Below are 16,840 nucleotides of genomic sequence, written 5' to 3'. Positions count from 1 at the left end.
ATCCACCAATCTGCTCTCTATGTCTATGAGTCTGTTTTAATATTGTTTATTCATATGGGTAGTTCTTTAGGTTCCATGTACAATTGAAATCATATGGTATTTGTCTTTCACTGACTGACTTAATTCACTTAGGATAATACCCTCTAGGTCTATCCATGCTGTCGAAAATGTTAAGATTTTGTTCTCTTTATCACTGAGGAATATTCCATTGTATATATGTACCACCGCTTCTTTATCTACTTACTTATTAATGGACACGGGTTGGTTCCATATCTTTAGTAATGTAAATAATACTGTAATCAACATAGGAGTCCATATGTTCTTCTGAATCAGTATTTTGGGTTTCTTCAGATAGGTACCCAGAAGTGGAATTGCTGGGTCATAAGGCAGTACAATTTTTAATATTTTTAGTAACCTTCATACTGTTTTCTACAGTGGGTGCACCAACCTGCATTCCTACCAACAGTGCACAAGAGTTCCATTTTCTCCACATTTTCGCCAACATTTGTTTGTTGATTTATTGATGATGGCCATTCTGACAGGTGTGAGGATATCTAATTGTGTACCATAACTTTTTTATACACTCATCAATGGGCATGTGGGTTGCATCCATATTTTGTCAAAACAGGATCTTGAAGAGTTATTTGTACATGTGTGTTCATCATAGCATTATTCACATAAACAAGAGGTAGAAGCAACCCAAATGTCCATCAACAGATGACCTAATTAAGAAACTATGCTGTATGCATACAAATAGATACCATGTAGCCTTAAAAAGGAGAAAATCATGTCATATGCTACAACATGGATGAAGCTTGAAGACATCATGCTTAAGTGAAATAAGCCAGTCACAAAGGGACAAGTATTGTATAATCCCACTTATACGAAGTATCTCTCTCGTCAATCATAAAAACAGAAAATATAAAGGTGTCTGTCAAAGGATAAAGGGAGGGAGGAATTAGTGTTTAGTGGTTACAGAGTTTCCGTGTTATAGGATGAAAATGTTTTAGAGCCGAAACCAGTTTGGCTCAGTGGATAGAGCATCGGCCTGCGGACTCAAAGGTCCCGGGTTCGATTCCGGTCAAGGGCATGTACCTGGGTTGCGGGCACATCCCCAGTAGGAGGTGTAAAAGAGGCAGCTGGTCGATGTTTCTCTCTCATCGATGTTTCTAGCTCTCTATCCCTCTCCCTTCCTCTGTAAAAAATCAATAAAATACATATTAAAAAAAAAAATAACACCTTGAGACTATGATAAAATATTTGTAAAAAGCACATCTGATCAAGGACTGCTATCCAAAATATACAAAAATTGTTAAAACTCACCAATAAGAACATGAACAATCTGATTTACAAATAGGCAAAATACCCAAACATTCACCTCACAAAGAGGATATTAAGATGAGAAGTAAGAATATGAAAAGATGTTCAACAACATATGTAATTAGAGAATTGCAAATTAAAACAAAAGAGAGATTCCAGTACACACCTATTAAACTGTCAAAATCCATAAGACCAACAACAAATGCTGATGTGGAGTAACAGGAATTCTCATTCAATGCTGATGAGAATGCAAAATGGAATAGCCACTTTGAAGATAGTTTGGTAGTTTCTTATAAGATTAAACAAATTCTTAATATACAATCCAGTAGTGACACTTGGTATCTACCCAAATGCATTAAAATCTTATGTACACACAAAAACCTGCACATAGAAGTTTATAGCAGCTTTATTCATAATTACCAAAACGTGGAAGCAAACAAGATATCCTTCAGTAAGTGAATCAATAAAATTACTACATATAGACAATGAAGTATTATTTAGCACTAAGGAAAAATGAACTCTCAAGCCATGAAAAGACATGAAAGAAACATAAATGCATATTACTAAGTGAAAGAAATCAATATGAAAAGGTTATATCCTGTATGATTCTAATTATATGAAATTATGGTAAAGGCAAAACTATGGAGACTGTAAAAAGATTAGTGGTTGTTCCAGGTTGAAGGGAAGGTGGGAGAGATAAATAGGCAGAGCACAGAGTATGTTCAGGACAGTTTAACAATTCAGTATGGTAATATAATGGTGCATACATGTCATTTATACATTTGTTCAGGTACATAGAATGTACAATACCAAGAGTGAACCTTAATAATGTAAACTATAAATTTTGGATAATAATTATATATCAATGTAGTTTCATTGATCATAACAAATGTACCAATCTGGTGGGGGATATTGGTAACAAGGGAGGTTGTACCTGTGGGGAAATGGGGTATATGTGAACTCTGTAGTTTTTGCTCAGTTTTGCTGTGAACCTAAGACTGCTCTAAAAAGTAAAGTTAATAATTAATTAAAATAAAATCTGTTGGCAACAAAAATATCTTATACATTGCTCATATAATGTAAAATAGTAAAAACTGCTGTGGAAAAACAGTTTGTAATTCATGAAAAACTTAAACATAGAATTATTCTATCACCTAGCAATTCTACTCCTAGGTATATACCCAAAAGAATTGAAAACAGGTGTTCAAACAAAATTTTGCACATGAAATGTTCATAACAGCAGTATTCATAATAGCCAAAAGATAGGAAAAAAAAAAAAACTAACTTCCATCAACTTATGAATGGATAAACAAACTGAGGTATAGTCATAAAATAAAATGTTATTCAGCTGTAAAAACCAATAAAGTATTAATACATATTACAACATGAATGAACCTCAGGAATATTACATTAAGTGAGAAGCCAGACACAAAAGGTCACACAGTGTATGATTCCTTTCAAATGAAATATCTAGAACAGGTAAATCCATAGAAACAGAAAGATTAGTAGTTGCCAGGGTCTGGGGGAGGGAGGAATGAATCATGACTGCTTAATAGCTTATGGGAGTTTCTTTCTGGGGTGATGAAAATGTTCTGAAATTAGACAGCATCAATGGTTGCACAAAATTGTGAATGAACTAAATGCCACTGAATCAATTGTGTCCATTTAAAAATGATGTGCAGCCTTGGCTGGTGTGGCTGAGCTGGTTGAAGTGTTGTCCCATGAACTCAAGGGCTGTGGTTCAGTTTCTGGTCAGAGCACATACCTAAGTTGTGGGATAAGACTCCAGTTAGGGTGTGTGTGGGAGGAAACCAGTGGATGTTTCACTCTCTCTCTCTCAAATCAATGAAAACTTGTCCTTGGATAAGAATTTTTTTAAAGTTTATTTTTTATCATAATGAAGCATAAATGAAAAATGTGTATTTTTTTTACAATAAATAATAAATAAAAATTAATACCTTGATCTTTTCACTCTCTTTTCTAACTCGCTTTGCATTTTCAATAATGTAAACATTTCTCTTGTTGACTTCATTATCAGCTCTGTGTCTCAGCCAATCCTCATATCCCTAGAAGGACAAAAAAACAACAAAACTATAAAATCAAGCTCCTATAATGAAGTAAATTTCTATTACCCCCTTCATGAGTTGCCAGCATATATTTATACTTACAGTATTAATCTACATATATAAAAGCCTAAGTGACCGTTAGCTATGATGCACACTGACCACCAGGGGGCCGACACTCAATGTACAGGCACAGAAACAGAACAGACTGGATGAATCTCAGAGGGAAGGGGGCAGGGGGCAGGACAGGAAGAGATTAACAAATATCTTATACGATTTGGGTAAAGTTGAACAGCCTTTTATATACTTTTTATTTACTAAAGGCCCAGTGCATGGATTTGTGCACCTTTGGGATCAGGCCAAAACTGGCTCTATGACATCCCACGAAGGGTTCCAGATTGCAAGAGGGCTCAGGCCAGGCCAAGGGAGCCCACTGGTGCACGAATCCATGCACCGTGCATCTATAGTTTCAATATATATTGTTAAAGAGACACTACATTTTTTTAAAAAAAATTTTTATTGTTTAAAGTATTATAAATAGTTGTACACATGTCTCCATTTATTCCTAATGACCTACCCTCAGAACGCCCTACCCCTGCAACATGCCCTCACCCAACCCCCACCCATGCCTTGCTTCCATTGGTTATACTGTATGCATGCATACAAGTCTTTTGGTTGATCTCTTACCTCCTCCTCACACCCTCACCAGCTTTCCAGCTATAATTTGACAGTCTGTTCAATGCTTCTCTGCCTCTGTGTTTATCTTTTTTAAATTTATTTTTATTTTTTATTTTTTTATTGTTTGAAGTATTACATGTAGTAGTACATATATCTCCTTTTCCCCTCATTGACCATCCCCCAGTGTTCCCTCTCCCAGTCGCATGCCCTTATCCTGCCATCCTTGTGTGTCTTGTATCCATTTGTTGTGTTTATATGCATGCATAAAAGTCTTTTGGTTGATCTCTTTCACACCCTCCCCATCACTTCCCAGTCGTCCTGCTGTAATGTGACAGTCTTTTTGGTGCTTTACTGCCTCTGTATCTATCTTTTGGTTCATCAAGTTATAATGTTCTTTATTTTCCATAAATGAGTGAAATCATGCTATATTTTTCTTTCATTGCCTGGCTTATTTCACTTTGCATAATGCTCTCCAAGACCAGCCATACTGCAGCAAATGGTAAGAATTCCTTTCTTTTTTATATCAGTATAGTATTTCCTTGTGTAGAGGTACCACAGTTTTTTAATCCACTCATCTGCTGATGGGCACTTAGGCTGTTTGAAAAACTTAGCTATGGTGAATTGTGCTGCTATGAACATAGGGGTACATATATCCTTTCTGATTGATGTTTCTAGTTTCTTGGGATATATTCCTAGAAGTGGAATCACTGGGTCAAATGGGAGTTCCATTTTTAGTTTTTTGAGAAAACTCCATACTGTTCCCCACACTGGCTGCACCAGTCTGCATTCCCACCAGTAGTGCATGAGGGTTCCCTTTTTTCTGCATCCTCACCAGCACTTGTCATTTGTTGATTTGTTGATGATAGCCATTCTGATAGGTATGAGATGGTACCTCATTGTTGTTATGATTTGCATCTCTCAGATGATTAGTGATTTTGAGCATGTTTTCATATTTCTCTTAACCTTCCTTCTGTCTTTGAAAAATTATTTATTTAGGTTCATTGCCCATATTTTTATTGGGCCGTTTATCTTCATTTTGGTAAGTTGTATGAGTTCCCTGTAAATGTTGGAGATTAAGCCCTTATCCGTGATAACATTGGCAAATATGTTCTCCCATGCAGTGGGCTTTCTTGTTGTTTTGTTGGTTTCTTTTGCTCTGTATTTATCTTTTTGTTCATCAGGTTAAAATGTTCTTTATTATCTATAAATGACAACACTACATTTTTATAGAAAAACTAAGATATGCTTTTAAAATACCCCTTAGGTAAATAGCTTTATTGTATTAAAAGGTCCTACCATTCTACATTTAAGTATTAATGAAAACAAAAGCATTAGAGCCTTAATATTCTTCAACTGTGAAGGACTATGATCTGTTTTTTTAATTCTGCTCTCAATTAAGTTATTATTGATCTTTCTACTTTTGAATTTGAAAAAAAAAATCTGGGTGTTATTTTCTTAGACTTAACCACTTAAATATATTATTCTGTAGTAAACCATTGGAGTGATCATCTCTGAGGAAACTGAAATCCTCCCAGGGACAAAATAGAAAAGGCAAGCTAGGGTTATTTGGGCAGAGAATCTATGATAAGTTTTAGAGATCAATAGTTAAACTTTCACACTGATTTGGTGGTAAAAGAAAATATAAGCTGGTGTTTATTTTTTAGAAATAGAAGTAATCAGGGAAAGGTCTAATGGCTCATTTTTCTTTAGGCTTTTTGTCTGGAATATATTTAAGGCTAAAGAAACAAGGCAAGAGGATGTGCATTGTTTGAGTACAACTTCCTCTCCTGTTTTTTTTTGTTTTTTTTTGTTTTTTTTACAACACTTTCCTTTTTTTTCTTTATAATTGTGTCTGTACTCTTTCAAATATAACTGTTTGAAAAATACCTTGATTGCTTCCCCTTTTTTTCTCAGTTGCTATATTCATTCCAATTCTGTCTCTTTTTATGACTATTCTAGGCTATCATTTCAGTGAGGAGAGAAAGGCCCTAATATGAACTAGTATTGGGAATAAAATGAATCAGTAAAAGCTTTTGAAACCATGCAGGATATTTTGGGAAGCAGTAATTATATGATGTTAAAAAAAATAATCCTAACAGTTTAAGGGAAAAAACATTTCAAAAGTCTTGATTTAGTAACCAAGAACCTGATAAAATATTCTTGTAGTTCCTGTTAGGCAAGATAGAAGACCAGATAACCTCAGGAGGAAAAATAACCTTGTTCCCAATACTGTTAAGCAGACTTTTAATTTGGAAGTTCTTTTAAGACACTGTAAAAGCACTTGATAAGTACTATGTAAAAGTATGTTTGTAATTGGCCTGGTTTTGTGGCTAATTATGTGATAAAAATCGCTATCCTATCCCCTTCCCTCCACTGTTTCCATTTTCAATTTCATCTGGAATGCTCAAAATACTTCAAAGACATTGTAACTGTGCAGAAACTTCATTTCTTTAATATAATCTTTTCTCCTTTCCTTCCCTTTGATTCAAACTGGCCTTTCCCAGAGCCCTGACTCACCTGCCTCCTTCTCCCTTGCATGTCCACTTCCTGAATTATTAAACCCTCAGGACAATGAGGTTCAAATAATCTTAGGGGCAAAGCCTCTGGTCTGTTGAGTTTTGATCAAGTCAAAGTAGAGATAACATCTAATCTTCAGTTATGTTTCAGCTTCAGGTCCAGTAAAGCAGAAAACCAGATGCACTGATCAACCATCCCCTACTCTAGTACTGACCAATCAGTAGAGACCATGACCCTAACTCCCTTAGTCACAATAATTAATGATTTTTCCCCCTTATACAACCCATTCCCTGGAAGCCATTAGGGAATCTAGGTCTCTGAGTATTACCTCACCTATGACTTTAGACCTGGGCCACTATCTACAAATAAACCCTTTCTTTGCCGCAAACTCCTATTCATGTCTTACTGGGCTTTGATGCACACAGGCAAACAGACCCCTTTAGTTCAGTGACAACATCATAGAAACCCTGCATCTATCCTGGAATGACCACCTCCAGATTTCTTTCATGTGACAGAAATATATTTAAAATATTGTTTTTGAGAAGTTTCTGTTATTGGAGGTGTGAATGACTTTTCTGATGCATATTAGTTCTCAGTTCAAATATGGTTTTGTTTCTTTAATAGCATTTCTTGACATTTTTAAATTAAGTCTTTGTGGTTTTGTTGTTATTGCTTGTATTCCCTAGTATAATGTCAACGCTAAGACTACAGAGACTGTTTTTGTTTAATATATCAATACCACAACACTAACTTCCTTTGTCACCATGATTGATGATTTTGTCCCTATAAAACCCATCCTCTGGAAGCCATTGGGGAGCCAGGTCTTTGAGCATTAGCTCACCTATGACTTCCCCTGGCAGGCCACTTACTAAAAATAAACCTTTGCCTTTTTTTTTTCTTTCTTTTTTTTTTTTTTCTGCAAGCTCCTGTTTCTGTTTTATTGGGCTTTGACACATACAGGCAAATGGACTCCTTTAGTCCAGTATCAACATTAGCATTATAAACCATGGTAACTGTCAGCTTTGATAAGACACAAAAGTCTCCTCTACCTACCACCCTCTTTAGCACCATCAGGAAAGACAACAAAATTAAAGTATTTATGCTCTTGTATTATCTACTATAGGCAAACAAAAAAGTCCACTAGATTAGAAAAGTTTCAAATAGACATATCACAATGAAAAAAATTAATGCACATTAAAACTTTGCCTCCCACTTCCTGACATGGGTTATATTACCACACAAAAATATTGAGGAAGAAAGGAGCATGAATATTAAGGATGTACTTTATGATCATTTTAAGAGATTTTCAATAAGAACCAAATATAAATTAAACCCATCAGATATATTGTCCACTCTTTCCTAATATAGAAAACCCTGGGTCATAATGACCAGTAATGAATGGCGGCTGACCAACTGGAAGTCAGTGCTGGCCTCGCCCCCAAGCAAGCAGTAAGGGGCAATCAGGCAGGCACGCAGAGGGGTTAGGGGTGATCAGGCAGGCAGAGTGATTATGAGTGATCAGGTAGGCAGACCAGCTGTTAGGGGTGAACAGATAGGCAGGTAAGTGGTTAGGGGTGATCAAGTAGGCAGGCAAAGGTTAGAGGAGATCAGGTAGGCAGGCCAGTGGTTAGGGGTGATCTAATAGGCAGGAAAGTGGTTAGGGGAGATCAGGTAGACAGAAAGCCCCTCACCGGGCTGGCCCTGCCCCCAAGCAAGTGGTTAGGGGCAATCAGGCCGGAAGGCAGAGTGGTTAGGGGTGATCAGCTGGCAGACCAGCAATTAGGGAATATCAGGAAGGCAAACAGCCCCTTGCTGGCTGGCCCTGACCCCAAGCAAGTGGTTAGGGGCAATCAGGCAGGCAGACAGAGGGGTAGGGATGATCAGGTAGGCAGACCAACAGTTAAGGGTATTCAGGTAGGCAGACCAGCAGTTAGAGTTGATCAGGTAAGTAGGCGAGCAGTTAGGGGTAATCAGGTAGGCAGATGGCCCCTCGCAGGGCTGACCCTACCCCCCAACAAAGAAAGAGGGAGGCCCAGGCCAATCAAGCCATTGCATCCCAGCCTGTCGCCTGCAGAGGGAGGCACTGGTGGCAAGGGAGGGGGGCAGCGCTGCACAGATAGCAAGCAGTGGCAGCAGCAGGGGTGGCACCAGCTGCCTGTAGTCATGGAAGGAAAGTCCTGATAGGTTCTGATCTCAGTCAGGCCAGGCCTAGGAACCCTAGCTGAGGGGTCCCAGATTGTGAGAGGGTGCAGGCCCAGCTGAGGGACCCCCCAAGTGAATGAATTTTCATGCACTGGGCCTCTAGTATAAATATGAAAGAGAAACTTTGATAAAGAAATTCAAACTAGACAAAAATAAAATATAGACATAATTGTAAATAAGAAACTTACCTGCTTGATGGCTGTAACAGTTATAACAAAGAAAAGTGGAAGTCCACTTGTAACTGGGCTAGTTGGTGTATCTACTGTGACCTAAGTAAAGAAATGAAATTGAAAGTAAAATAAAAATAGTCAATAACTTATATGCAATCTGTACATGCTGCAAAATTTTCAGACAGAATGCAGACAAAACTTATTCTGGTAGCAGGGTGAATATTAACTTTCATTAAAACAAAAGCAATCCACACAGCAGTTAGTTTAAGAAAAAACTTTTAAATCAGGTTTAGTTTTCATCACAGGTTGAATTAACTAATCCCTCTACTGAAATACATCCATTCATTTACCATCTATTTGTTGAGCACTATTCTGTCAGCCCCCTGCACTATTATCAGCCAGGCTCTAGAGATGCTGCTTTAAACATATGGAGAAAAGTTCCTGACCACATACAGCTGGCAGCTTACAGGGAAAACCAGGCATTAAATAAATATCTTGAAACCTGAAGAGTAAACAGAAGTTAACTAGATGAGAGAGGGGTGCTTTTTCAGGAACAGTAAACAGTGTATACAAAGCCTCTATGGTAGGAGAGACTGTTACACAGGTAAGGAAATAAAGAAAGCCAGTAACAAAAGCATGTGGTGTGAGACAAGGGCTGAAAAGGGAGACAGGCCAGACCAAGCAGGGCCCTCTGTGCTAGAATTCATTCTTCATCCTACAAACAGTGGGAAATAATTGAAGCTTTTAACCAGGGAGAGTTCGTGTACAGAGAACTACATTTTGAAAAGATTTTCATTGCATTGTGGAACATAAAATGGAAGGGAACAAGAGTGGAGGCAGGGATTCATTTAGGAGGCTACTGTTCTAATCCGATAAAAGATCATGGATTGGATGAAGGGAGTAGCAGCAGACATGGAAAGATGTTCCAGAGGTATTTAGAAGGCAAAAATGGCAGGACTGATAAGGGATTTCTTATAAGGGGTAAAGAGGTCTTCCATGTATGTGGTTAATATGGCTGGTGGATGTTGTCATTCACTGAAAAAGGCAACATTGAAAGAGAACGAGAACTAGATTTGAGTAACAAAGAACCATGAGTTCCATCTGCCCTCACAATTCATTGACTTGCATTTCTAACCCCCACACAGACCTGTCCCTGCCACAAACACTGTGTTGCTGGCTTTTACATGGCTCTGTGTCTTCACGCAGACTGATACCAGTCTCTAATCCTTCAAGGCTCAGTTCAGACATCACATACTCTTTAAAGCCTTTTCAAGTTCCTCTTAGGTAGAAAAAAAATCATATCTTCTACCATATCCCTATAATATTTTGCTAATGCATCTTTTATGACTTTTACTATATTAAATTAAGTGAATACATGACTAGTTTTGGCTATACATAAATTCCTTAAGGATAGAAAAGCCGTATCTTCATTGCACCTGTTAAAATCTTTGTTGTCTGGCACATAAGAGGTGCTTGCTATATGTTCACTAAATTGAACTGAGATGCGCTATAAGCCAAGTGAAAAGATGCATGTTCACAATCTTCTATGTACAATAGTTTATTTTATGCTCTTCTGTAATACATCTTACCATGGATATAGGGGAGCTCCTTTTAAAGTGCCCCATCATTCAAAATTGAAATTGGCTCTTTCCCCTATCACAAACCAGATTGGTTTTAAGTAGCAGGGCCAAATTAAATTACAGTACCATTTACTCAAAAACTTAAACTGGATAAACAGAAGCACTTAATACCAATAAGGCATTTCAGCAATTTCATTGGAATGTTTCTGCTTTGTTTTAAAAAATGAAATGAGGGGGGAAAGTACCTTTAATATAGTAAAATTTTCAGTGGTTGATTTTGGCAAGGGAAATATTTTAATAGCTAATAGACTTAAAATGGAAGATGCAACTTAAAATGTCTAAATACTAGGCTTTCACCCTTAAAGTAAATGAATGAAGAGCATAACTGATAATCAGGAAGATAAGTGACACACTTTCAATTAGGCTGAAACTAGTGTTTAATAAAGTAAACTATTAACCTAAACTATTTTCAATTTTGATATATACCAATGCATTTAATGGTATATAATACATGTGCTTCAAGTGTTAACAAAAATATAAAATCCATAAAAGTTAAAAAAAAAAATAACAGCTGCAACAAATTTTCAGGGAAAAGTGCTCCTTTAGAAATAAATAAAATAATATAAACCTTAAAATGTAATATCGGTACTTTCAAAAATATTATTATAATAAGCCCTGAAACATCTTTTTAATCACAGGTCATTTTAAGATTAGAAGTAGAGTGAAAATTTGTTTGAAGTAATTAAGTTTCTAAAAGTGAAATGGCAGTTTATGGTGTTCTTACCTGTACAAGGAAAATTATGAGAAAATAAAAATTTGCAATTCTTCTAAACTGTTCAAACAGATTCTTTGGGAGAAAATTCCAAAGTGTATACTGTAAAGAAGAAAGAAAAAAATCTATGATCAGAAAGCAAACTTTAAACATCTTAGCAATGACTCATATGGGTCCCGGTTATCACTACACTTTGAAAGCATGTTAAAACCCAATGCACGGCCAGTGAGCATTGCTGATCATAGCATCTGCCCAGGCTATGGGCTTGATCCCCAGTAGGGGGCGTGCAGGAGGCAGTCAATTAACTTTTCTATTTATCCTTCTCCCTTCCTCTCTCTAAAATCAATAAAAATATATTTTAAAACACACCTAAACCTCATATATACAAATAAGCATATACTTAGAGATACAGTAAATAAACACTTTTGAGTAATAAAGTTTCACATTGACCATTACAATTGGGCCATCTAGTCCCAGACCTCTGCCTTCTCTGACCTGATTTAAATTAGGTTCCTTGTTATGTGCTCTCATATCATCCAACACTTCCTTGATAACACATGTTGCAATGAATAATATATGCATGCACTTTTACTAAAATTTCTCCCTTAATAAGCAATGACACTAAGTGGACACTCAATAAATTAGTTGGATGAATGAGTGCACAAATTAATTCCTCTGGCTCCGCTAACCTCTGGAGTCTTGATCACAATCACAGATATAACTGTCCCAACCAGTACCTCCCAGATCCATGACAGCTGAGGTATACACATAACCCTGGATAACAGAGAACTTTTATTATAATTAACAACATACCACCCTGGGATTTTGTAATTGGTAATAGATAAAGATTTTAATGCAAAACTGTGCATAGGCGGAAGGAGAGAGCTCTTGGGCCAACTGTGAAATCACGTAGACTTTATCACTGATACCTTAAGCACAAAGACTGAATCAGTTAAAAGTCACCAGAGGAAGTTGAACTTTCTAGGTACTTGAATAAAAGAAGAGCAGAAACAAGTAAGAAAGAAATGTTTCTTAAGCTAAATATGTAAATTTATATTAATGTGAGAAAATATCTATTAAATTAAGTGAGGTGAATGAAAAGCCAAAGTTACAGAACATGGGGATTTACTACTAACCCCTCTTTAAAACACATATGGGTTCGATTCCCCAAGGGGATACCAAGAAAATGAAGATGAATGGAGATAAACTTATTCAGTGATGCAGCTCCATTATAACTAACACAACCTATAAGGTTCTTTCCCCAAGTTTCAGAAGTGCCTCAAGGAAGCCCATTCAAAATTGAGTGCAGAATTGTGTGTGCATGTCAACATTTTTATCATATACCCAAGGCAACTTGTGACCAAAAATAAAAGGGATCAAAACTACTGACCAACTTTTTGTGTGTAATTAAAGTTTATTTGAGCACAAAATACTTTCTCTGTCTATAAAATTTATTTCCTGGCCTAGGTAAGCAGATCTTTCTGGACAACTATAGCCAGCATAGCTCTGTAAATATATACACGAGTGGCTAGAGCCACTTCACCAAAGTGTCTCTCTTTCATTATGTTTTCTTCAGGGAGATGAAGAAGGCATCTGGATGAAGATCTGGGAAGATTTTGAGTGGGCCAGGCAATTAGGCTATACCTTGAGGAAGACCACCATCTCCATGGACATCTCTATTGCAGATATCGACTGAGGCTAAGAATCACATGATTTCACTCATATGTAGGATATAAAACTGAAAATCATGGACACAAACAACAGTGTGGAGAATGTCACAGAGGGTGGGGGTGAAAGGGGTTTAATATATGATGACAAAAAATGATTTGACTTTGGGTGGTGGGTACACAGTGCAATATATACATCTTTTAATACGAAAATCTACACCTGGAACCTAGGTGACCCTATTAACCCATGTCACCCCAATAAATTTAATTTTAAAAACACTGATCCAGTCATTTTGAAGCTGATGTAGTCTGAATCAGCACTTAACTGTTTCAACAACAGACTAACATAGGGGTGTCGAACTCAATCAGAGAAGGGGCCAAAATCTAAAATCCAGCCTAAATCGCGGGCCGAATGGTTTACTGAACAGTCATAAACTGTCATTGTGATGGAAACGCAGCGGAGTGCAGTGATGACAGTGCGGTGCAGGCCACATTGCAAGGCCTGGCGGGACGGATTTGGCCCGAGGGCCTTGTATTTGACACATGTGGACTAACAGCTGAACTTTTGGCTTGTTGACATTTTCTTCCCTAACTAAAGGTTTTTTTAATTGAACAAACAAACATCAGGAACTGTGAGAGTCCTCTAATGGTTCTTAACACATAAAAGGAAACATTATTTTTCCTAGGGTGACTTGGTTCTTTTACCATTTTTCTACCTTCCTAAAAAACAGTTTCAATGAGTAACTCAGGTTATTCCCTTTACAGGAAACTACTACTATATGCCCTCTTCTTCCCTATTTCACTTTATGAGCTATTATGAGCTATAACTACACAGATGGACTTAGAGGGCATTATGTTAACTATGTATGGTGCTAGGTGGATACTGGAAACATCAGAGGGAACACTTTGTAAAATATATGATTGTCTAACCTCGATGCTGTACACCTAAAACTAATACAAAATAATACTGAATGCAAATTAGAATTTTAAAAAATATAAAAAGTGCAGCAGACGTGGAGGGGAAACCAAGATGGTGGCATAGGTAAACACATAAACTGCTGCCTTGCACAACAATTCAAAACTACAACTAAAAGACAAAACGTCTATCACCCAGAATCACAGAAAAGCTGTTTGAGTGGAAGTTCTATAACTAGAAGGAAAGAGAAAGGAGCATTGAGATGGGCACAAGTGCTGAAAAGCTGAGGTACAGAGGAATGTGAATCGAGCTGGGTGCGGGTGATTGGTTGCCCTGCTTTTTTCAACCCAAAGGGAGACAAGTCCCCGATTACTCTGAACTCCAGTTTCTGGGGAGACACAGGGGATCCAAACTCTTGCGGGAAGAAGCTGGACTGTCGGCCATCAGATCGGAAAGTGAGGGTACTTTCTTGCAGAGATGCGCACAGCAATCATTGTTTACTGCACTGGGGCGCAGGACTCGAGGACTTGGAGAAGCAGAGACAGCTGAATGGCAGCCATCACTGTTTACCACACCCTAGCCTAGAGAATCCCTGAAACCCTGCCCACACAATCTACAAACCCACCTAAGCTCCAAGCAGCAGTTTTTGCATAGAAATGGTCTGCCCTATTGCAGCTTAACCTAACAAACTACAGCTCTGGTCAGGCAGCTCCAAAACTTCCAAACCCCAAGCAAGGAGGAGAAAACTGTAGTTCTTACTGTAGCTCCTGAGGGGTGGCCTCAGACAGTAGCTGACCTGCACCCCATTGGAGATCCAGAAGGTAGTGTATCTAGAGATCAGTGTGAGATGACACAGATTTCAACTACTTATATCCATAAGTGACACATTCAAGAGGCAGAATCAATGAGCACCAAAGCCTCAGTGAAATAAGCCCTGCCCCATAAGCATGTCTCCAGCATGGCAGTTCTTCCATTATAGACACACCAGGTCCTCACAGCCAGTTGGCCTGGAGGTCGATTCCTCCCAGTGACACCAACAACAATCAAGACTTAATTACAAGAAGGCTGTACACACAGTCCACAAAGGTAACTGGGTGTCCACCTCAGGTAACTGGGAGGCCAACCCAGAAGTATCCACCTCAGGTAACTGGGAGGCCAACCCAAGAGTATCCACCTCAGGTAACTGGGAGGCCAACCCACTGGCCCCTATAGGACACCTAGCACACAAAGCCACCCTACCAATTCAGGGAAGCAGCGAAAATGTGAAGACAAAGAAACAGATCACAAACGAAAGAAATGAAGGAAAACAAATCACTGAATATAGAGTTTAAAACCACAGTTATAAGGTTTTCAAGAATTTCCTAGAAAAGGCCAATAAATTTAACGAGACCCTAGAGCACATGTGTCAAACACAAGGCCCGCGGGCCAAATCCGTCCCGCCAGGCCTTGCAATGTGGCCCGCACCGCGCTGTCATCACTGCACTCTGCTGCGTTTCCATCACAATGACAGTTTATGACTGTTCAGTAAACCATTCGGCCCGCGATTTAGGCTGGATTTTAGATTTTGGCCCCTTCTCTGATTGAGTTCGACACCCCTACCCTAGAGGATATGAAAAAGGACCAACTAGAAATTAAACATACTCTGACTGAAATAGAAATAAAAAATTATACAGAAAGTCAGCAGCAGACTAGAGGAATGCAAGAATCAAGTCAAAGATTTGAAATACAAAGAAGCAAAACAAAACAAAACAAAACATCAGGAAAACAAAAAGAAAAAAGAATCCAAAGATTTGAAGATGGTGTAAAAAGCTTCTGGGACAACTTCAAGTGTACCAATATCAGAATTATGAGGGTGCCATAAGAAGAGAGGGAGCAAGATACTGAAAACCTATTTGAAGAAATAATGACTGAAAACTTCCCCCACCTGGAGAAAGAAATAGACTTACAAGTCCAGGAAGTGCAGAGAAGCCCAAACAAGAGGAATACAAATAGGTCCACACCAAGACACATCATAATTAAAATGCCCAGAGCAAAAGACAAAGAGAGAATATTAAAAGCAGCAAGAAAAAAAAGTTAGTTACCTACAAGGGAGCACCCATATGATTGTCAGGTGATTTCTCAACAGAAACTATGCAGCCCAGAAGGGAATGGTAAGAAATATTCAAAGTGATGAATAGCAAGAACCTGCAACCAAGATTACTCTACTCAGGAAAGCTATCATTTAAAATTGAAGGCCAGATAACGAGCTTCACAGACAAGATAAAGCTAAAGGAGTTCATCCCTGCCAAACCCGTATTATATGAAATGATGAAGGGTATTCTTTAAGAAGAGGAAGAAGAAGTAAAAGGTAAAGATAAAAGTTGTGAACAACAAAGTGACAACAAATACATATCTATCATCAAGTGAATCTAAAAATCAAGTGAATAAAAAATTTGATGAACAGAATAAACTGGTGAATATAATAGAATCTGGGGCATAGAAATGGAGTGGACTTACAATTCTTGGGGGAATGGAGTCTGGTGTGGGGGTGACAGAATAGACTGGAGAAAAATAGTACACCTACGAATGAGGACAGTGTGTGGGTAAGGGCAGAGGGTGGGGTGGGAATGGGGTGTAGGAGAGCTATGGAGGGGAAAAAAGGAACAACTGTAATAATCTAAACAATAAAGATTTATTTACAAATAAATAAATAAATAAAATAAAAGTTCAAAAAAAAAAAAAACCCACCAAAACAAACACAAACACATGAGACTGAGGAAATCAATAGTATTATTAAGGACCATCCTTTACAATAAAGAGGGTATATGCAAAGTAACCATCATGCCCTCACAAGATGGCTGCCTATGAACAGGCCGGCAGGGGGGTTAGTGAGGAACGACCAAACAAATGAACAACCAGGCTGTGTGGAGCAACCAGGTCGGCAAGGAGGTTAGTGAGAGACAACCAAACAACTGA

The 16,840-nt window shown here is 38.0% G+C and overlaps 1 protein-coding gene across 4 annotated transcripts in view; it reads right to left on the bottom strand.

Moving 5' to 3' along the window:
- The window catches only part of ATP11C (ATPase phospholipid transporting 11C), a 186,212-nt gene that overhangs the window by 80,002 nt on the left and 89,370 nt on the right, over positions 1 to 16,840 (bottom strand). For all 4 annotated transcript variants that reach the window (XM_036443269.2, XM_045583476.1, XM_045583475.1 and 1 more), the window contains 3 exons: positions 11,315 to 11,404; positions 8,969 to 9,049; positions 3,279 to 3,386 (listed from right to left, as the gene is read on the bottom strand). In XM_036443269.2, the coding sequence (XP_036299162.1) occupies positions 3,279 to 3,386; positions 8,969 to 9,049; positions 11,315 to 11,404 (279 nt within the window). The remainder of the gene's footprint in view (positions 1 to 3,278; positions 3,387 to 8,968; positions 9,050 to 11,314; positions 11,405 to 16,840) is intronic.

This window comes from Pipistrellus kuhlii, unplaced genomic scaffold (assembly GCF_014108245.1).
Source record: "Pipistrellus kuhlii isolate mPipKuh1 unplaced genomic scaffold, mPipKuh1.p scaffold_m20_p_19, whole genome shotgun sequence".
Classification (NCBI taxonomy): Eukaryota; Metazoa; Chordata; class Mammalia; order Chiroptera; family Vespertilionidae; genus Pipistrellus; species Pipistrellus kuhlii.
The sequence above is the reverse complement of the archived record's forward strand: the minus strand, read 5'-3'. Positions and strand labels throughout refer to the sequence as shown.